Source organism: Physeter macrocephalus, chromosome 16 (genome assembly GCF_002837175.3).
Source record: "Physeter macrocephalus isolate SW-GA chromosome 16, ASM283717v5, whole genome shotgun sequence".
NCBI classification, from domain to species: domain Eukaryota; kingdom Metazoa; phylum Chordata; class Mammalia; order Artiodactyla; family Physeteridae; genus Physeter; species Physeter macrocephalus.
Window position 1 is genome coordinate 56,531,709 of NC_041229.1, and position 21,733 is coordinate 56,553,441.

The 21,733-nt window shown below is 42.8% G+C and overlaps 1 protein-coding gene and 1 long non-coding RNA gene across 18 annotated transcripts in view; one reads left to right on the plus strand and one right to left on the minus strand.

The window, feature by feature from the left end:
• The window catches only part of EMSY (EMSY transcriptional repressor, BRCA2 interacting), a 97,971-nt gene extending 91,070 nt beyond the window's left edge, over positions 1 to 6,901 (minus strand). For 9 of the 17 annotated variants that reach the window (XM_055091582.1, XM_055091586.1, XM_055091585.1 and 6 more), the window contains exons 1-2: positions 6,799 to 6,900; positions 4,971 to 5,079 (exon numbers count right to left, since the gene is read on the minus strand). In XM_055091582.1, the coding sequence (XP_054947557.1) occupies positions 4,971 to 5,040 (70 nt within the window). In that variant the 5' untranslated portion in view covers positions 5,041 to 5,079; positions 6,799 to 6,900. The other 8 variants (XM_055091581.1, XM_055091587.1, XM_055091580.1 and 5 more) reach the window with 3 other exon arrangements.
• A 352-nt stretch (positions 6,902 to 7,253) lies between these two features.
• On the plus strand, positions 7,254 to 20,936 carry LOC102984836 (uncharacterized). The gene is made up of 4 exons (XR_447569.4): positions 7,254 to 7,619; positions 12,229 to 12,603; positions 13,513 to 13,722; positions 20,455 to 20,936. It is a non-coding gene; the product is annotated as an uncharacterized lncRNA (long non-coding RNA).
• The last annotated feature ends 797 nt before the right edge of the window (positions 20,937 to 21,733 follow it).

Sequence of the window (21,733 nt, forward strand, 5' to 3'; positions counted from 1 at the left end):
CAATGCAGGGGACACGGGTTCGAGCCCTGGTCCGGGAGGATCCCACATGCCACGGAGCAACTAAGCCCGTGCGCCACAGCTACTGAGCCTGCACTCTCAAGCCCGTGTGCCACAACTACTGAGCCCACGAGCCACAACTACTGAAGCCCACATGCCTAGAGCCCGTGCTCCGCAACAAGAGAAGCCACCACAATGAGAAGCCTGCGCACTGCAACGAAGAGTAGCCCCCGCTCGCCGCAACTAGAGCCCGCGCGCAGCAACGAAGACCCAATGCAACCAAAAATAAATAAATAAATTTATTAAAAAAAAAAAAGCCACCAGCAAAATGACTAAGGCAGATTAGCACACATGAATTGCTCTTACAGCAATCAGGACATAATACACTGAACCCTAATGCCAGACAGTTTCATTTCACTAACTTTCCACAGCAACAACTGTTATTTAATGAAACTGTCAGTCCCTAGTAGTGGTTAAAATATAAAACCAAAAAGCCCTCAATGGCTCCCAGTGAACCATGCCTGCCTCTCAGTGTACGTCCTCGTGTACTACCTTCCAATAGTCCCTCCCACACTGACTCTGGGCTTGGCATGTGACTTGCTTTGGCCAATGGAACAGCAGCATACATGATGCAAATAGCAGCCTTGGACACAGGACCTTGCTCTCTTAGAAGCTTGAGATCACCAAGCTATGAAGAAGCCCAGGATGAAAGGTCACATGGAGAGAGAGGCCCAGCCACCTCAGCTGAGCCAAATTAACCAGCTAAGCTACCAGCTGAATAGAGCCACATGAGAGAGCTCAGGCAAGACAAGTAACCCATAGAATCATGAGAAATAATAAAATAGTTGTTTCAAACCATTAACACTATGAGACAAGTATACCTGAGCAAAACAAAATGATGGGAAATAAATGTCCAGACTACAATTATCTTCTTAATCAATTCAAGTTGCTACCAGTATTTGCCAATGCCTTACATACAACAGATACTGAATATTAGCCAAATAATTAAGGCATGCATACCTGCATCCAAGGTACTACACCAACAATAAAACAGTAGCCTCATTCAGTTCATATTATTCACAGTTCTATCAAAAGAAAAGACTTTATATAGAAGAGTGAGCTGACCATATTAAATAGAAATGTCTGGTCCAACTGAATTATCCCATGTGTAAACATCCTGCATGTTCAATCTAGGCTGCATATTACGTAGATGTTTCATGTGGTCTCTCTGGAAGGACAAACTCTGCTTCTCTGGAGTAGTGAAGGAAATACTTTGTTCCACGAAACATATATTTCAGCTTTTATCAGGACCTAAAGTAGAGTTCAGAAAGACACTGGGGATAACTAAGAAACCACTATATCTAAATGTTTATGCCCCATTTATGGAATTTTTTATTCAATAAATCAGTATTGAGTCCTATTATATATACCAGATAGTATGCTAAATCCTGCCCTTAAGAAGTTAACTCTAAAATAAAGCTACAGTGAAACAAGTCATCAGACAATTCTGATACAGTTTACAATACAGTGGTAAAGGCACAGAAGAAAAACACATCATCTAGTCTGGAAGCATAAGCTTTAATCAGAAAGAGAACTGTGCTCTAGGCAGGCGGGGGGGGGGAATGCAAATGTGCAAAAGGAACAGAGAGAGTAAAAGAGCACATAATGTTTCACAGAGACATTAAACTTCCAGTAATAGTCAGTGACTATTTTGAGAGTTTTATACTAGGGTAAGTAAAAATATGTCCATACTTGGTTAGTCGCTAATTCAAACCAAACTACTAATTGAACACTACTACTACAAGGTACCATGGAGAATCTTTATATGAACAAAACAAAGTCCTTATCCTCAAGGTGATTAAAATCCAACAAGGATAAAAATGGAAAAACTGTTTGGGGCCAGACTAAGAAAAGCCACCATTTCCAGTCTAAAAAGTTTTTGATAGAACTCAGTGATTGATTAAATGTGGAAGGAATGGCAGAAGAAAAAGAATCAGGTATTTCAGTTTCCAAGATATTTAGTAGAATGGCAACACCATAAAAAAAAATGGAGAGGTCAGAGAGAGGAAGTGGTTTGAGGAAAAACTTCACTTTTGGCCTGTGGAATTTATGGTGATCAAAATTTCACTATTTCACAATATTTCAAAAAAAAGTCAAATTAACTAAAGAAAGACAAAGATTCTTGACATCTCAAGTCTCATTCCAAGTCCAACTAAAAAGTCATGCACAAAAGTTAAGAGGTGGAAGGGCTTCCCTGGTGGCACAGTGGTTGAGAGTCCGCCTGCCGATGCAGGGGACACGGGTTCGTGCCCCGGTCCGAGAAGACCCCACATGCCGCGGAGCGGCTAGGCCCGTGAGCCATGGCTGCGGAGCCTGTGCTCCGCAACGGGAGAGGCCACAACAGTGAGAGGCCCGCGTACCGCAAAAAAAAAAAAAAAAAAAAAAAGTAAGAGGTGGCAACCTCACACAAAACTGTAACTCAGAACACAGTTCTCATAGCTACGCAATCCAAGGCATACCTCCCCCCTTCATTCAATGAGAAACTCACTCATTGTAAAGAAATTTTACTAGCTTCCCAACCTCATTCACATTTGTGGATTTCATTTGATGAGAATCCTAAGATTCTGACAAATATCAAACTCAGTTGAATTTCTGGTATTATTTTTAGTACCATTCTATTACAGTGTTAACTCTAATGACGCATAAGTATAACAAAATAACACACGAAAAAACACAGAAAACAAAAGATTTGCCAAACTATTTTTATAAAGCCCTCAACCCGTTCCATTTAAACAAACCAGCCATTCAATTATACTATAGTTCATAAAGCCTCATGTAAGAGTTATAGTTCAGGAATGGTCATAAAAAAATAGGGCAGGGGAGAGGCAGGATAGAAGGAAGGAAGCATTTATCTATCACTGGTATATTCTGTGTGTCATAAAGAAATTCTCTATCCCAATTTCTCTACATTTAAGTAAAATGTAATGTTTAGCATCTGATGTTAAAATAATTTATAACATTTTTAAAAAGAATTTTTTTAAAGCTAATTCTTAAAATATTTTAAGCTAATTTTTAAATACAGTACCTTCTCTAAACTTTGGACCTAGAGCTAGTGTTTGAAAGCAATTCAAAGGTTTCACTGTTATGATAATGAGCCAACGGGTGGGGAGGAAGTCTTTCTGCAAATCACTCTCAAGGCTCACCTCCCAAAAGAAGGGTCATTGAAGATGACATTACCCTCTAGGAAGGCTGTTTTCTTTTGTATAGAAGCAGCTCTTCAGCAATATTACCCACACAACTCTGACTAAAATTAAGGATAAATTTAGACTTAAAGGTTACAATTTTTATATTCAAACATAATCTCTTGATTCAAGGTCCAAAAAGCCCAGAAACTCTAATGCAATCAACTTCAGTTGTGATCTGCAATTATTTCAGCTATGAAATAAATAAAAATCCAACTTTATAACTGGTAGCTAGCAAGTCAGAGCAATTGCATATAAGTGTGTAGAAAATCACCCTCGAATTAGTAATAAAAGTTTGGATATAAGGTTAAAAAAAAAAAGGAATAATTGACCCCAAAAAAACCCAACCCACCCCAAAACAAAACAAAAAACCTCTCTAGAGGTGCTAAAATACAATGCTAAGAAGTAGTTTAAAATATAGAAATCCTCATAGTGGCCTAAGGGGAAATAAAAAGGGCAAAGGTTATTAGCAGGCAGGGCCAGATTAGCTATGATTCAGATTTATGCATAGGAATTCCCAACAAAGATTTCCTTTGAAGAAAAGATTCACCTGCAAATAAATAAATGTCTGAAAGCAACTGCTTTAAAATGCTATATACTCAGATGTCAGGCATGGTTATAGGCCCTTTTTATATACACTTAATCCACATAAACTTATGAGGCAGATATTATTGTCCTTCATTTACAAAAGTGTCAATAGATTTAGGGAGATTAAACAACTTGTCCTTGGATCATGTCGGTCATTAGTAACAGGACCAAGACCCCAGGTCTATCTGAATACAAGGTCCACACTTTCCCCTTCAAAGTCATAGATATCTAAATAATTCCTATCCACTGCCAAAACATCTAATGTTCTTTTTCAAATTATTTTTTCATTTACTGAGTCCCTACTATGTGCTGGCCTGAGACTATAGTGGTAAATAAGACAAAAAAGTTCCTTCTTGGACCTTACAGTCTAAGGCTGCATTTCTCAACCAAGGATACTCATGTAAACCACAGAATACAGAAAATGATTTGAGAAACTCTTTTTTTCTCAATTTTCCCAAGGATAATACATAACATACCATTCCAGATGCATGAAGAAAAGTTAGTTCATTACATACAATGGATAACTTAGTATTAGGGCTTAATTCTCTCCCTAAATGCTAGTTGAGAAAGGCTGCTCTAAAGGAAAAGAAGCACTAAATAATTCATTACAGGCATAAATGGTGTTTTATTACTGAAAGTAAAATATAATTTGGAAAAGTCAGCATGGCTTACATTAACTTAGAATTCAGAAACAGTATGTAATTCACACATACATTCATGAAGGTTAAAAGTACGTTAACATGAGACTGGAATCCTATTCCCTGAGTTGAAATTCTGACCCCATGACTTACTATCAGCATTACTTCGGGTTCTAAGCTTCAGGTCTGTCATCTGTAAAATGGGGACAAAAGAAGAAACATACCTATCTTTTTGGTTTGAATGAGGATTAAATGAGATGCTGAATGTAAAGGACTCAGAATAGCCCAGTAGCCCTGAAGAACTTTTAGCTGCTATCATTATTAACATGATTCATGCATCTACTGTGTACAAAGCACTAGGGAAAAAACAGAGTAAGACAAGAACTATACCTCTAAAGAATTTCTAACCATCACGAAATATGATATCCATGCAAACAGCCATGACCCAAACAGAAAGGGAAAAGGATCATAGGGAGGCATGAAACATCAAAAATGAAAATCATACCCAATTTTCGAAGAATCCTTTTGCATTCATCCCTGCTGAGATCCAAAAGTGTTGGCCACACAACAGGCATTGCTGCTTCTTTTTGGTAGCCCCAAAGAGCTTGTCTTCCCTACCAAAACAAAAACCAAAAATTCAAATTACGAAAGTACATTCAAAAGCCCACTCACGTGGAGATCCACACGCTAAGAAGCACAACCAGTAAGAATATCTCACAATCCTATTTCACCTCCATGCTTTCCAACTTCTGACAAATGAAGAATTTAACCATGTGCGAGCTTACTATTCCAGCCTATCATAGTGGAAAGAGCATAGGCGTTGGACACATATAGGTTCTAATTCAATCTTTCAACTTACTGGCTGTGTGATCCTGAGTAAATAGGCCTATCTGAACATAAATTTTACACATCTGTGAAACAGAGATTTTATCACTCAGTTTGTTATGAGGATTAAATAAAAGTGTATGTGAAGTTCTTATCCTAGTGGCTGACACATTATTTCATAAATAGGTGCCACTACCTGTGTAACCTTGGGCAAATCACTTGACTTCTGCCGGCTTTCTCACTATGAGCTTCATGAAAAAAAATACGTAAAGTTCCTAAGACGTTAAGTGGGTTAATGGAACTTAATATAGTACTTTCTCCTCGAGTCTTAACAATGAAACATGAATTTACACCCAGCAGTCCTCAAAAAAACCAAGTCAGGAACTTGGTACTGGGAATTCCCTGCTCTAGAGAAAAAGACAACAGCGCTGGGCCCTTGCACTATACCTGCTTAGCACACAACAGATCCGCTGTAAATATCTGTTAAATAAACAGATGAATGACTGAGAAGAGCAAGTAATATGAATGAATGAATGAATGAGCGAGTGAATGAATGAATGAGCGAGTGAATGTATGAATGAGCGAGCTCAGTGTCTCGTCTAGGAGTCAGGCATCGACCCGTAATAACTGCTATCTCCCGTTCCAAGAGCTGGGACTGCTAACTCCAACTCCACGCCTTAAGTTGAACCCCCTCCCCCTACTTCCCATAGTCCTCTCATCTAAGAACCAACCCAGAGCAAGGAGAACTGGAGTGCGCGCCCCAGCCGGCAGAATGACATAAAGAAAAGGGGTGGGGAGGAAGAAGAAGGGGCAGAGCCAAAGGAATCCGCTCCCTCCACAAGCCAGTCCCCGCCTCCCGACAGGATCTTGGAGGCGGCCGGCGACCGCCGGAATCAAGCACCACGTCACAGCATCCCGACGCGTCCCCGCCGGCGGACCCCATTGCGGGGCCGTATCGCACTGGAAACCTGGGCAGAGGTTGCCGGAGCCCGCTCCGAGAACCGGAATCCTGTCTAATCCTTCCCCCACTCAAGTGTCAAGGAGGCAAGCCCGCCCCGCCCCCTCCCCAAACACGCACTCTCTCGCAGCACCACAACAAGAGCAGCCCGCCCACCCTCCTCACCGGTGCCGCTCAGCGCACACTCCAATGTCAAGCTCGCGACCCAAGCCCTCTCAGGACCAGTAGCCGGAGTCAGGGGCCCCGGCAGGCATCAGCGCCTCTCTCCCTCCTCAGCGGAGAGGACAACGGAGAGAAAGAGTAGACGCTCGGACAGCCAGGCAGACGACCGAGACTCACCGGGAGGCCCCCAGAGCTGGACCCCAGCAATCTCAGCACCAGGCCTGCCAGAGTCCCCCTCAGCCCACCTCGGGAGCCCCACGATCCCGTTAGGAGACAACGGAGGATGGGGTTGGGCGCCCCAAGCCGGGCTCCGAATGCTTGGCCCGGCGCTCTTCCAGACTGGCTATCCTGCCAGTTCTTCCCAGCACCCTGTCTAAGAGTCACCCACCTGCCCGGCCTTTCTGGGCTCATCTAAAAGGATCCTCCACCAAGACTAGGGGACACCAGGAATTGGGTTTGTTTGCTGTGCCTCAGAAGGGGCAAGATGGCGACAGGTATCAGGGCGCAGGCGCAGCCGCGCGCTGCCAGTCGGGAGGTGTAGTTCGCCTTTCCCGCCTTTCGGAGAACGGACACCAGAAGGCCTCCATTCTTCTGTCCCTCTTTTCCTGCACGTTTTGAAAGGAAAGGAGAGACATCGCGAGGGGTGCTGGGAGTTGTGGTCCGAACACAAACTCCCTCCTCTTTCGCTCTTGGTGTGCACGCGCAAGGAAGGCTGGGATTGTAGTTTCCTTGGCTTGTCCTCCACACCCTCCTCTCCGGCTTCGCGCGCCTCGCCTCCGCCTGCCGTCTCCCAGCCAATGGGCTGCGCACTCCGCTACGTGCGGCGTCACACGTAGTGGTCAAGATGGCGTTGGTAACTGTAGCTGACGGTTCCCCGTGACCTTTATTCTAGGGGGGGTTAGGGACGGTGGGAAAGCACGTTCGTCCCTGAAGCGCTGTTGAGGATTAGGATCGGATTCCTCAAGAGTTGGGAGCAATTATCAGCGGCCTCCAGCCCCGCCAGACGCAGCTCGAGGAGAGAGAATACACGCTACGACACCTGACACAGTGGACATCGCAGTTGCGCGTACCCGATCTGGGGGTTGCGGAGTTGCAAGTAGAGAAGAGGAACCCGAGCGTTCTCGACTTTGGGTTTCTCCGCGTGTGAAGTGGGAATGATAGTGTCAAAGGCAAGAAGGAGAAGGGGTTTATTTGAGGCCCTGCGACGTGGTAGGTTCACCCTTCAGCCTTTGTTCGTGTTTAATCACAGAACAGTTGTGTGAAGAGGGTATTGTTGCCCCTGTTTTACGGATGAGAAAAGGGGCCCAATATACAAATAATCGCGGCCGTAAGATCGAAGCCAGTACCTGCTACTGTTGAAGATCCAATCAAGTTTTGTGATTGCTCTCCCTTTTAAATTTTGTACTTTGAGAGACATCGGATCTGGTACAAATACTCAAATGGAAAGGAGTTTTTAATGTGCTTTATGATATTAACCAAGTTTTCTTATAAAATATTAGGTTAATATTACCCTATGGGGATGTTGTGATACACAAAGTAGAGAAAAGTTATTTGTAAATTTTGGACCACTATACAAATGTGTGAGACTGTTCATGTTTTTGAATCTCCATTGTAGGTTAGGTTAGGAAGAAAAAATAAATAACGGCATTTGTGTACTATTTGCCCATTAGCTAAAAATCCTCTCTGAGGCCCAGGAAAATTGTTACTGTTGAAACCCAAGTCTGCCCCTTCAGAAAGTCAGGAAGTGGGACAAATAGTCTCCAGGCTTTCCCACCACTCCCTCCCTGATCTTCCAATGCATTCTTTTCCTCTATTTCCTGTTGAGTTGAGGTACCACCTGCTTTCTGGCCAGATACTTAAGAACGCTTGGAAAGATGATAAATGAAACTTTAATAGAAGATTTTGTAGTTGAACATATATTTTTTGATTTGAGCATCTTAGTGAGGCAGGTATAATTAAGATTACCCCCTACTAGGAGTGAGAAAAACACAGATATTCAAGAACTCACCCAACTGAAGAGAGTTGGGCTTTATAACTCCAGATCTTCTACTGGAATTCACCCAAATCCTATAGATTTGGGTGAATTCTCCTCTTGCAGTCCCCCGAATATCTTATAGTCCTTCCATTTATCCTTGGGCTTGGTAGGTGCCAAGTACTGTTCTAAGCATTTAAAATATTTATTCCATCCTTAAAACAACTTTATGAGGTAGAAACTATAATTACAAATGAGGAAACTGAGGCATAGGAAGGAGGTGAAATAGCTTGCCTAAAGTTTCACATTATAAGTAAATGGTGGTTATACTCCAATAAAGATGTTTAAAAAAATAGATAAATAAGTAAATGGTGGGACTTCCCTGGTGATCCAGTGGTTAAGACTCCTCGCTTCCACTGCAGGGGGCATGGGTTCCATCCCTGGTCGAGAAACTAAGATCCCCCATGCTGCAGTGGCACGACCAAATAATAATAATAATAATGATAATAAGTAAATGGTAAAGCCAGGATTTAAACCTAAGCAGCTTGGCTCCAGCGTGTGCTCTGGACTAGTGGTTCTTAAATTTCAATGTTCAAAGAATCACCTGAGTATCTTGTTAAAATACAAATTTTAATTGAGTAGGTCTGGGTAGCGCCTACGAGCCTATATTTCTAACAAACAGGCTCTCAACTGCTGATGGCTCTGGCATCAACTACTACCTCTGATCTACCACACATCCTCCCTTTCCTTGGAACTGTATTTGTCTTTTGCAGCAAGAAACTGCCTTCCCCATGCTGTCGGTTACTGCTCCATATTCCAAAATATTCCCAACATTGAATTCTCTTCTTTAAGAATCAGACTCAAACTTTACCCTCAAGTATATTGTCCTGCCCCTGCCTTTCTCTTTAGGATGAGACAGGCATTCTTGCCTCTGCTCCTACAACACTTAGTATACATCTTGTTACAGAACTCAGAACACTGAGTTATGGTCATTTGTTTGAAAATATTTCTGACCAGGCAGTGAGCACTTTAAGGAGGCACAAGAGTCTGTACACTCTTGTGTCTAGCACGTAAGAATAATAGCTAATACTTATCGACGGCTTTCTCTGTTCCAGATGCTGTTACACACCTAATAAACTTGTTTAATCTCCACAATAGCCTTATGAGATATATTATTACCCCCATTTTATGGATGAAGAAACTAAGGCACAGAGATTTCAAGTAGTTTGCCCAGTGTAACAAGCTAGTAAGTAGCAGAGCCATGAATTCAAGTGAAGGCACTTTGACTCCAGGAAATGTATGGTAAATAAAGTGAGAACCACTCTCCTCTATCTCTGGTCTGGGAAAATGCATTGGAATACAATACCTATCTCAAACTTTATTCCTCTAGTCACAAAGCAGATTAAGCAGGTTTCTTGGAACAAACTTCAAGATGCCTACCATCCACCATTCTAATTTTGTAGTACTCTTTTGGAGAAGGTGGATTTCACCATTATTATGAAAATAGCTCCTATGGTATTGTACAGGTAGGCAAATTGAAATGGATAAGACCTTAGAGATTCATTTTATAAATTAAAAAAAACCGAGGTCCAAAGAAGAAATGAGTTAGCCAAAGTCATACAAGAATTTCATGGCAGGATTGGGACTGGGAACCAGACCTTTTGACTTATAGGCTGCTGTTTTCCACTGTATCACACTGCCCTTAGATCCTTGCCATCAGAAAGTTTTATTACCACACTGGTATAGCCAGAAGGTGTACTAAAAGGAAATAGCAAGACCAAAATTTTTTTTAAATATACAAGTAGAATATCAAATAGTAGATCAAAATAAGTGGATTTGGGGGACAGAAAAGAAAGAAGGAAAGTAAACTGGAGATAACTGGCAATTACATATCCAGGCTCAATAGAGGATTAGAAGTGCTTGGAACAATCTAGAACAGGTTCAGAAAGGTAAAAGATCTGGCCACTGCCTTGTCCACTGCGTCCCTTACTCTCTCCCACTGTCCATTCAATTCTATAGTCTCTACTTACTAGGTAGCTGACCCCATTGTTTTAGTAGGCTCATGATGAGGCCTCATCACCTGTGTGAGATGGACCTTTATACCAACACTTTTTCTCCAAAGGAACCTCTCTATACTCCTTGCCAGTACATCTACCATACTGCGACTACTGTCGGGGTGAGTTTTCTGAACTACAAAGCACTTGTCAGTCCCCTGCATAAAACTTGGGAGGCTCCCAGATGCTAACAGAATAAAGTTTTAGCTTTTTTATAAGCAAACCCATGCTAATTCACAGAAACATCCTTACACATCTAACCTTTTCCTAGAGCACTGCTGTCACCTTTTAATCTAGCCTAAAATCTAATGTTTTCCTTAAGTTCACTGCTTCCCTTGAAGCCCTTTCAAATGGAGTTCTTCCTTCTCCCCACCCCCCCATCTTCAATATCCTGAACAGAAATAAAGGCTGGCATTCTCTTAACTTGTCACTACGTCTGTATTAAGGTCAACTACCCCTGTTTTAAGGCTTTCACTATTAAGCCATTCAAACTCCATTTCACCCTCATCCATCACTCTAGGGATGAAAGGATCTTAAGGAGAAGATTTTTTTTAAAATAAATTTATTTAGTTTGGCTGTGTTGGGTCTTCGTAGCTGTGTGCGGGCTTTCTCTAGTTGTGGTGAGCAGGGGCTACTCTTGGTTGCGGTGCGCGGGCTTCTCATTGCAGTAGCTTCTCTTGTTGCAGAGCACGGGCTCTAGGCGCGTGGGCTTCAGTAGTTGTGGCTCGCAGGCCCTAGAGGGCAGGCTCAGTAGTTGTGGCACAGGGGCTTAGTTGCTCCACGGCATGTGGGATCTTCCCGGACCAGGGCTCGAACCCATGTCCCCTGCATTGGCAGGTGGATTCTTAACCACTGCGCCACCAGGGAAGTCCCGTTCCACCTTTGAATCAGTAAGCAAGGTATTCCACATTCAAAACAAAACTTTCATTTTTTGCAGATTCTCACTCCTTTACCCTCAGCAAACCTGCTCTTCAGCTTCAGTGAAATCTGCAGTTTACAGTCTCCCAGTTCCGAATCTGTTCCCTCATCTGGTTTTGCTTTCTTCCCTTTCTACCCTGGACTCCATGGTGATTTATTTCAAACTCAGTCTCATCAACACTTTAAGTCCTTTCAGCCATCTCTGTCCTTCCACATTGACCCTGAAACAGCCCTCAACCTTGAATCAGTTTCTTCCCTGCATCCCTCCTCATGATGATTGATCTATTAGTTAACTATTAGTGCATAATATGTTATCCCAAACCTTAGTGACTTAAAACAGTAATTTTTTTTTAAATTTCATACAGTTTTTGCAGTTTCTATGGGAATCAAGAGTGGCTTAGGAGGGTGGTTCTGGCTTGGGATCTCTAAAAGGTTGCAGTCATCTGAAGGCTGACTAGGGCTAGAGGATCAGCTTCCAGGTAGGTCACTCACATGGTTGGCAAGTTAGTGAGGCAAGAGGTCTGTTTCTTACTATATGGATCTCCTTATAAGGCGGCTTGAGCATCCTTATGAAATGGTAGCTGGCGTCCCCCAGAACAAGTGTTCCAAGAGAGCAATGTAGAAACTGTGGTATTGTGATGTGCCTGTGTGTGTATATACAAAATCAGGTTTTATATTTGTGTGTGTATGACACATACCATGAAAGGGAATTTGTACAAAGCAGTAAATCTAGAACAACTTGACAGAAGTAAGTTGAAATAATATTAGGTAGCATTTGTTTAAGTCCCATTATAAAAAGAGCACCTTGTGTGTATTATCTCATTTAAACCTCACAACATTCCCATGATGTAGTAATTATTGTTCCATTTTACAGCTGAGGAAACCAAGGCCTAGAGAGAAGAAATTATCCAAAGTCTGATATCACCAGAAGACTTCCCAAGAACACACAGATACTACAGAGTCCTAGTTATCTATGGTTGCATAACAAACCATTGCTGTGGCTTAAACGATTTATTTTGCTCTCGAATTTCCAGTTTGGGTAGGGTTTAGTGGGGACAGCTCATCTCTACTCCTCTGGACAACTTGAAGACTAAGAGCTGGAATCATCTGAGTGCTCATTCATTCATATGATTAGCAATTGATGTTGGCTGTTGCCTGGAATCTTTGCTGGGATTATCAACGCGAACATCTGTATGTGGCATCTCCATGTGGCCTAGCCTTCCTTACAACATGTGACCAGATTCCAAGGGTGAGTGACTGGAGAGAAGGAAATTATATCATCTTTATAATCAAGCTATGGAAGTCATAGCATTATTTCTGCCATACTCTTGATTGGAACAGTCAAGCCCACCCGGGTTCAAGGGGAAGGGAAATAGATTCCATTGCTAGATAGAAGAGTGGTAGAGTTCTGAAAGAACCTGTGGGACCAGAAATGTTGCTGTGGCCAATTTTGGAAAATGTCCTCTGTCCACAACAATTCATATCCCTCTCACATGCAAAACACACACATTCCTTCCCCGCAAAACCCAAAGTCTCTTCCCATTATGACAGCAGACCTGGGCTGTTCAGAGACTAGGAGGTTGCAGTCATACTGTGAAATCTCATTTATATAAAGTTCAAAAGCAATAAAATATAATCTGTAGTTATAGAAGTCTGAAGAACAAATACCTTTAGCAGAGCGATTACTTGAATGGAGCTTGTAGGAATGTACCAGGGTGCTATAAATGTTCTATATCTTGATCTGGGTTGGGATTATATAAATAGATATGCACATGTAAAAGTTTACCAAGCTGTACATGTAAGCTGTACAAGTTTACCAAGTACACATGTAAATTGTGTCCTTTCTGTAGATTATACCTCAATAAAAAGTAAAAGGGCACTACAGTGGTAGATACAAGCCATTACACATTTGTCAAAACCTGTGGAATGTACAACACAAAGAGTGAACCCTAATGTAAACTGTGGACTTTGGGTGATAATGATGTGTCATTATCATATCATAATTGATGTGCAGGTTCATCGATTGTAACAAATGTACCACTCTGGTGAGGGATGTTGATAGGGAGGATAAGAGGCAAATGAGAATTTTCCACTCAATTTTGCTGTGAACATAAAACTGCTCTAAAAAATAATTAATTAATAATTTTTTTAAAAAAAGGTTTTCCCTGGTGGCGCAGTGGTTGAGAGCCCGCCTGTCTATTCAGGGGACACGGGTTCGTGCCCCGGTCTGGGAAGATCCCACATGCCGCGGAGCGGCTAGGCCCGTGAGCCATGGCCGCTGAGCCTGCGCGTCTGGAGCCTGTGCTCCGCAACGGGAGAGGCCACAACAGTGAGAGGCCCGCGTACCACACACAACACAAAAAAAGCCGTAAGTTAAAAGGGTTGAAAAAAACCTATCTGTGCCAGTTAGGGGCCGCGTGTGTGTGTGTGTGACAAATGATAGATGAATGAATATATGGATGGGTGAATGAGTGAGTGAGTAAAATGATTTAAGGAACAATGGAAGTTTTTGGTTCACTTAAAAGTAAGTGCTGGGATAGTTCTGGCTTCAGGCATTACTGAATCCAGGATTCTAACAGGGCCAGTCTTAGTATCTCTCCATCCCTCAGCTCTGTCTTCTACTGTGTTGGCTTCATTCTCAGGCAACATGTGTTGGCTCCCAGCAGTTCCAAGCTTATATGATCCCCCTGCTTATAGGCTCAGAGGAAAAGAGCACATGTCATTTCTTCCAGCAGTCTTAACAAAAGTCTTCTTGCTCTGTTGCTGTTGACTCCATCTGAGTCACATGCCAATCCCTGAACTGTGGCCAGGAGAATGTAATGCCCTGATTTGCCAGGCCTGAACCACATGTTACTCTCTGGGAAAGGAGGAAGGGTGTGGGTAAAGTCAGTTATTCCCAAAGCACAGGGAGTGGGTGTGAGCGTGGGCTTGGTTTCCCTTAGGAAAGTTAGGGTACTATAATCAGAGGAAAATAAAAGAATACCGCACAGCAAAATCACAGATGCTTACTAAAGTAACTGATGGCAATGTGATAAGAGTCATAAAAATGTTCCTACCCTTAGATATAGGATTCCCATTTGTGGGAATAATCCAAAATATGGGAACACTTACATATACAAAGATTTTAATTTCAATGCTATCTAAAAAAATTGACAACTTAATTATCTTACAATAGGAGAGTATATACCCCACACATCTGTTTCAGTATGTAGTCATTTAAGATGAAAATTACAAATAATTAACATCAAGGAATATGCTTAATGATAAATGGTAAAAGCATGTACATGTAAACATCAAAAAAATAATAGTAATAATGGAAGAAAAACATGCCAAAACAATAGCATACTAGAGTGGTAGAACCATGAATGATCCTTTTCCCTTCACTGTATTTCCAAGTCTTCTTTTAGTATTTATATTATTGTTTTGATTTAATGTATTTTGTAAAACTCCTTAGTGTCTTACCAAGAATACTTCTTTCTCTTAAGTATGGAGTAGAGCCAGAATAAACAAACTGCTACATCAGTTGGCTAGTGATTGTGGTTAAGGTCATAGGTCCTCAGAGTTAGAAGAAACCTCAGAGATATTCAGTTTAACTCCCCCCCCATTTTACAGGAGAGGTGTCTGAGACCCAGAGAGGTAGATTGAACCAGTCAATTAAGATTTGGATTTTGGTGAGATTGTCTGCTTTTCTGAAAACCCATCCTCAAGTTCAAGTTGATATCTAGCCTTCCATTACTAATTCAAATTAAAGCAGTTACCATGTTTGTTGGGAAAGTGATGTTCTTAAAAGAATATTAAAAACTAACATCATGGCCCTTTAGGTCCTTCCCTTTCACATCCTTGCACATCTTTCTTTGTAAACAACTTAGTGAATAAATGCAAAGGAAGCCCAGATCTGGCTAAATTTAATGGGCCAATGTTTACTTCTTTTGGGTATCAACTTATTCATTCAATGAATGTCAGGCCATGAAATTATGAAGATGAATAAGATACAACAATTATCCTCCTGGAGCTCACAGTTGAGTGGGGAAGTTAGACATGCAGATAGCTCTGTATACCATAGGAGAATGTGGTAACACAGAACGTTCACAGAGACATTTAAGGAGTGCTGTGGGATCAGGGAGAAAAGGATTGTTTCCATCACAGAAGGCTTTTTAGCAGAGGTAGCATTTGAGCTGGGCCTCACAAAGTAACAGGATTTTACCAGGCAGAGAAGTAAGGAGAGGGTATCAAGGGTGTCACAGCAGAGAAAATAGGAGAAGCAAAGGTATGAAAGCATAAAAGGACACATAGAAGTGAAATGAGGGATGTTGGATCCTTAGTGGTCCTCAACTGGGAGTACCTGTCAGAACAACTTGGGGAGCTCTATCAAATTTCAGAAGATTGTGATGTACACTCTTGGCTAAAAGCCTTAGGTGGCCACTGAGATTTTGTCCATACCCTAAATAATTACCACAGTACCTCACAAGAGAGCACCAGACCTAATAACACAAGTTACTGCCATTTAATCCTCGTTGGAACCCAAGTGGCAAAAATACTGTCTGTGCTCTGGACGGTGATTTGACACTGATTAATGACTTGATCATTAGAAAGCCAAAGGGAATTGCAAATGAAAATAGAAATAAAGACATAATCTCACACATTAAGTTTTCCCTAGTTCATTTTTGAAAAAAAAATTCAGGTTCACCCAAATGCTAAGGTGCCTCAGGTGAGGAGCTGATTATAATCAGTGATTATCCAAGGTGAGATCCAAGATATTTCATGAAGATGGAAATAATAACCCTGTCGGAAATGGAAATTAGCTATCATGGGGGAGGGGGCTATAAATCCAAACATAATATTCAACTTGTCTTCACCTCAGAGAGTTTCCAGCTGTTTATGACATTTGCTGTGATTTGCCAGAGATAAAATGCATTTTTTAAAACTCTGCTCCAGCCAGCAGAATGAAAGCCTTGGAGCCATAGTCTCTTTCAAAAAGTGTTGAGCACTTGTGAAGTCTTCAGAGAAATGGTAGAAAGTGTCTGCTTTCTTGTCAGTTCCAGTGAAGGTTTTTTTCCTGTAACCCTAGGATTGATCATTATTTTCTAGGTGAGCTAGTGGAAGACCGAGTCAGGTCTCTCATGGGTGAAAGGGCACTTATTGAGATGCTATGGGCTTTAAACTTATCACATGAAAAAAAAAAACAAAAAGCTTACCACATCAAGGCCAGCAGTTCAAATCCAAGCCTTGCTAAAGGCAGAGATAATAAAGGAACACATGCTTACGGAGAGCCTGGTAAATATATGTGTTGAGAAATGATTGTGGGAAGGAAATGGTCCAAATAACGCTTGTGTGAGTGTGCTCATGTGCACACGCGTGCGTGCACACACACACACACGCACCCTGAGCTGAAGTGTACGAGGAAATCAGTGCTGATAGCGGTTATCTCACCAGATTCTCATTAGATTGGAGACTCTTTGAGAGCAAGGACTGAGGTTTTGGGCTTCTGAATCCCCAGCACCGTTGACTGAATTACTGAATGGTGTGTTGAACCCAAAAGGACAGTGGTGTGGGCATGTGGCAATGTCTTCCCACAGTCACCCAGACTGCCTAAGTTTCCCCAGGCAGGCCTTACACCTTCATGCTCTGCCCTGGGGCTGTTCTCCTTTCATTCTTCCTCTGCCTGGAACGCTTTTACCCTGTCCCTTCATCCACCCCCTTGCCTTTTGAAGCCTATCAAAATCCTTCTTATTCTTTATAGTCCATCTCAAAATGTCTTTCGAAAATAATTCTCCAAGCACAGATAGGAGCAGGGCATGTTCTTGGAAGTCAGAAAGATTTGGGTTTGAATCCAGTTCTACCTCATTCAAGTTCTTGAACAAGTTACCTCACGTCCTTGTGCCTCTGTTTCCTCCAGATGGACTTTGGGGAAGATTTAATGTGATAATGTATGTACGGCGCCTGGATCAGTGACCAGCACAGGATAGATTATCAGTAACTGTTAGCTCTCTGAAACCCAGCTCAGTTCTTTAAAAATGTTAGGTCCCTCTTCCTATACATTCTTTAGGTTTCCATTAGACTTCTTCCCCCTCCCCAACCCCGACTCCCTCATCAAGAATAACTGCTCCCTCCTCTGTTCTGTAGTGCTTTGTTTATGCCTGTTTTCTAGCACTTAGTATAAACTGACTTGTGCTGTAACTCATTGTGTTTCCCTCCCACTTTGGCTGAAAATGCCTCAAGGGCAGTATCTCCAGCAACTACATTAGGGACTAGCTTAGGACAGACATTTCATAAATGGTTATCTAATTGAAACAACATTTAACCCAACTTTCCAGGAGGCAAAGTGAGCATGTAACATGTCTTCTCTCAACCAGCGTTGAATGGTCTAAGTAGCAAGGAGGAAATTCCCCTGCAATTAGTGGTTCAGAGTTGATTGCTGTCCATCCAGCCCAAGTGAGCGGAGCCTCCACTTCCAGATGTCTTTGTTTCTCTCACTTCCAACTCAGCCCGGCCAGAGGAGCATTCCCATAAGGGTAACTCAATATATGGTTGTTGTTGGTGGTTTTTTTTTTGCTGATCTGATTAGAGTATGAAATATTTTCTTTGGAGAAAATGCACAAGAGTGAGGTTTTCTTCTTTTTCGCAAGGGATAGAAGGTGAGGGAGAAAGAGGAAAATTGAAGCCAGAGGAAAATCTCTTGTAACCCAGGAGATGAACACATACAGTCAACACATCAGATACTGTCCTGGGTCAAAACTTCAGAGCCTGAGCCATAAAGGACTCCATACCTTTGCATTGATCCTAGGAAAAAAATTAAACAGAAGCAAAAGCAAAAAACAAATTTAAAAATCTATTCCCCAGAAGCTATTCTTTGCAGTGATATCTGTACAAATGAACTGGAAGCAACCTAAAAATTCAGTCCAATTCAACAAATATTTACTGAACTGCTAAGTACAGGGGCATTGGATTTATGGAGATAATGGTGAAGATAGACTTTTAACCTTAGTCTGTTCTTCTATTCACTCAATTATTTTCATCCTTAGGAAAAACACAGTATTTCAGTCAGTGTTTACCTAAGGAAGCAGAACTCTTATGAATTATGGGATAAGGGGTTTATTATAGGAATTGTACAATTGTGGGAGAAGCTGGGGCAGTGTAGCTCTGCAAGTGGAGAGGGGCGGGGATCAGTGAAGTCACCAACCCGATGAAACCAAGCACACCCAGCTGCAGAATGGGGCTGTGATGGGGGAGCTGCTGGAGAAGTCTAAGGGGGAAGTCTGTGGGTGCACAGCCAAGTGTCTGGTGGTGGGCTTGGAGCTATGATGGGCCAGCAGAGTCAGCAGTGGGAGGAGCTGGATGTGGAGTGGAGGAGAGTGAAGACAAGCTGGAACCTGCTGGCACCTCCACGTCTGCTGTCAGACCCATGACTTCAGAGAGCAATGGCTGCTGATTCACTTCTGCTTCCCAAATCTCAAGCAACTATTCTTTTTAAACCAAGTTTAACCTAGAATCATACAGTTGCAGCTTAAGCAAGCTGACACACATAAATTGCCTCCATCATCACAAAGTCATTTCTGTCTTTTCCCAATTTTCTACAATGGAAAAAGAGTGTCCTTTTAAGTCTAACAGGACCTGAGTTCTAATCCTCCCTAGCTGTATGTTCTCAGGTAAATTACATTTCTGGACCTTAATGGATCAGGAGCCCTTGCTCTGTGCTACCATAGCTCTCTGCTTCTCTCTGTTGTAGCATTTACTTCATTTTCTTGTCATTATCTATTTATGCATCCATTTCCTCCACCAGACCACAAGCTCAAGCACAGGGATCATATCTGATTCTGCTCTATAGTTATGGTACCTAACAGAACCTGGCACAGAATAGATGCTCAACAGATGCTTGCTGAGAATGAATCCTTGAAATGGAGAAGAGAAACTCACCAGACCATCAAGCTAATAGTGGAGTCCAGCACAAAGACATTAAGGAAGTGTACTCTTCTCTGTCCCTATCATGCTCTCAGCACACTGTAAAAACAGGCTCCAGATACCCTTACTTCATCCATAGCTTCTATCTTAAACCATTCCACTTCCCAGCCTGTTTTAATCATCCCGATTCCTGGCTCCTGGGCTTGTCTTCTCTTTACTACCTGCAATCACCTCTTGGACTTTTACTTGAAATGTTCAGGGCTTTGGCTCTCTATCTTGTTTTCCCCTCTGATTAAACTATTTCTACTTTCTTGGCATATTTCTCACCCTCCTAACCCTAGATTCTCAGGTCAAAGACTACAAAAGTTCCTGCCCTCAAGGAGTTAGTCTGGCGAACAAAAGACAAGGAAACCAGCAATTCCAGGACAATGTAGTAAGAGGTCTGGTTGAAGTTTGTGCAGGGTACTGTGGGAGCAGAGAGAGAATGAAAAGCACCTAATCTTACAGAGAAGGGTAGCTGTCAGAAGGAAGTATAGTTTGATCTGGGTCTTAAGAAATTGCTTAAGAAATTCCCAGGCAGGGAAAAGGGAGGACATGCATAGCAGACTGAGACCAGCATTGTAGAGGTGTGAAGACAGGAGAGATCAAGTTCTGCGGGGGCTGCAGGCGGGTTGGTGTGGTGGGAAGGGCTTGGAAGCACAGTTGGGAAGTGGAGGGAAATAAGCCAATGTTTTAAAATTCGGAGATTTCACATAAAATCCTGGATTTCCAGCTTCTGTTGAAAAATCAGAAGATCTGGCCACACCAGGCTCTCATTCTCACGTTAGCTGAGTATTGTTTGTCCTTCTTAGATGCCAGGGGTGTTTTATAACTTGCAAGTCTCCACCACACCCTTTATCATCACACTTGCACTCTTGTTTTTCTTTAAGGGAAGAAATATTTCTTAGCACCCATGTCTCTGTGAAAAGTGGGTAAATGGAGGTTAGATCACAAGGGCCAGGCAATCAAAAAAAAACACAAAAAACCGAGGAATAGCATGTTTCTTTGTGGACATGAAGAAATTTGTATCTGTTGGAGAACTGCAACTTTCTCTTAAACCCAGGTTCCTCACTCATTTATGTTACCTGCAGGGTTTGCTATATAAGGAGCGATGACTTCATGGGGCTGCCTTACTTTTCATAAAACTTTGCAATGTTCACAGGCCATCAAGAAGGAATGTGGGGCTTTCCTGGTGGCACAGTGGTTGAGAATCTGCCTGCCAATGCAGGGGACATGGGTTCGAGCCCTGGTCTGGGGAGATCCCACATGCCGCGGAGCAACTGGGCCCGTGAGCCACAGCTACTGAGCCTGTGCGTCTGGAGCCTGTGCTCCGCAACAAGAGAGACCGCAACAGTTGAGAGGCCTGCGCACCGTGATGAAGAGTGGCCCCCACTCGCCGCAACTAGAGAAAGTCCTCACACAGAAATGAAGACCCAACACAGCCAAAAAAATAAATAAATTTAAAAAAAAAAAAGAAGGAATGTGCCAGGAGTGCTAGTCTTAAAGAAGGGTAGGAGACGTGTATGTCTGGCCAGAGCCTGTCAAAGAGAAGCCAGCACTGACTTTCAGAGCCTCAAATAGGTGATGAATCAAGTAGGAAGAAATTGAGAGGGCTCAGAAAAGGGCTTGTCCATGGCCCAGAGGCAGCTAATGGCAGCAGGGGTTCTCTGCAGCTGGTGACAGCGTGGAGGAAATGCTGTGCAACCCCTGCTTCCAGATACAGGGCCAGAAGACCAAGCTGCTCCCAGTAATCATGCAGAACTGGCCCAGCTTCTCAATAAGAGGGTTACTGGATCCTTCAGAAACCCCCCTAGTCCTCACATCCTGGGACTGACGGCCCTGCACTTCCAAGTACTATCTAAGGCCTCCAGCTTTCCCAGAGCCTGGAACTCCTCCTCTGAGCTCCTCACAGCTGGCTGAGAGGCTGCCTTGAGCTCCTTTGAGGCCTCCTGTCTTCAGTGATAATTCTCTGCAGCTTGGCTCTGGCAGTCTTACCTCCTCTCCCTGTGTAACTGATCCTGGTCCTCTGGCTCTGTCAGCACCTCTGCTGAGTGCACCGTGATGTGTGTGAGCCTTGAGCTGGGCGGGAACCCTCAGAGCGAAGTGTGAGTTTCTTCCCAGGCCATTGAAGCTGCCTTTCCGTGGTATGCAAGACACTTGGGCTCTGCTAGTAGGAAAGGGGTGCCTTCATTAGGTGGTAAGGGAGAAGGGATCCCTTAAATCTTCAAATTGATCTCCCCAATTCCCCATCTTTTCCCACATCAATTCTGCTTGTACCCGCTGAATTAACATACACTAAAGCCTAATGCTGAGCATGCTTGTGTGTAGTTTTGTTTGTTTGTTTGTTTGTTTGGCCATGCAACGCGGCTTGCGGGATCTTAGTTCCCTGACCAGGGATCGAACCCTCGCCCTCAGCACTGAGGGCACGGAGTCCTAACCCC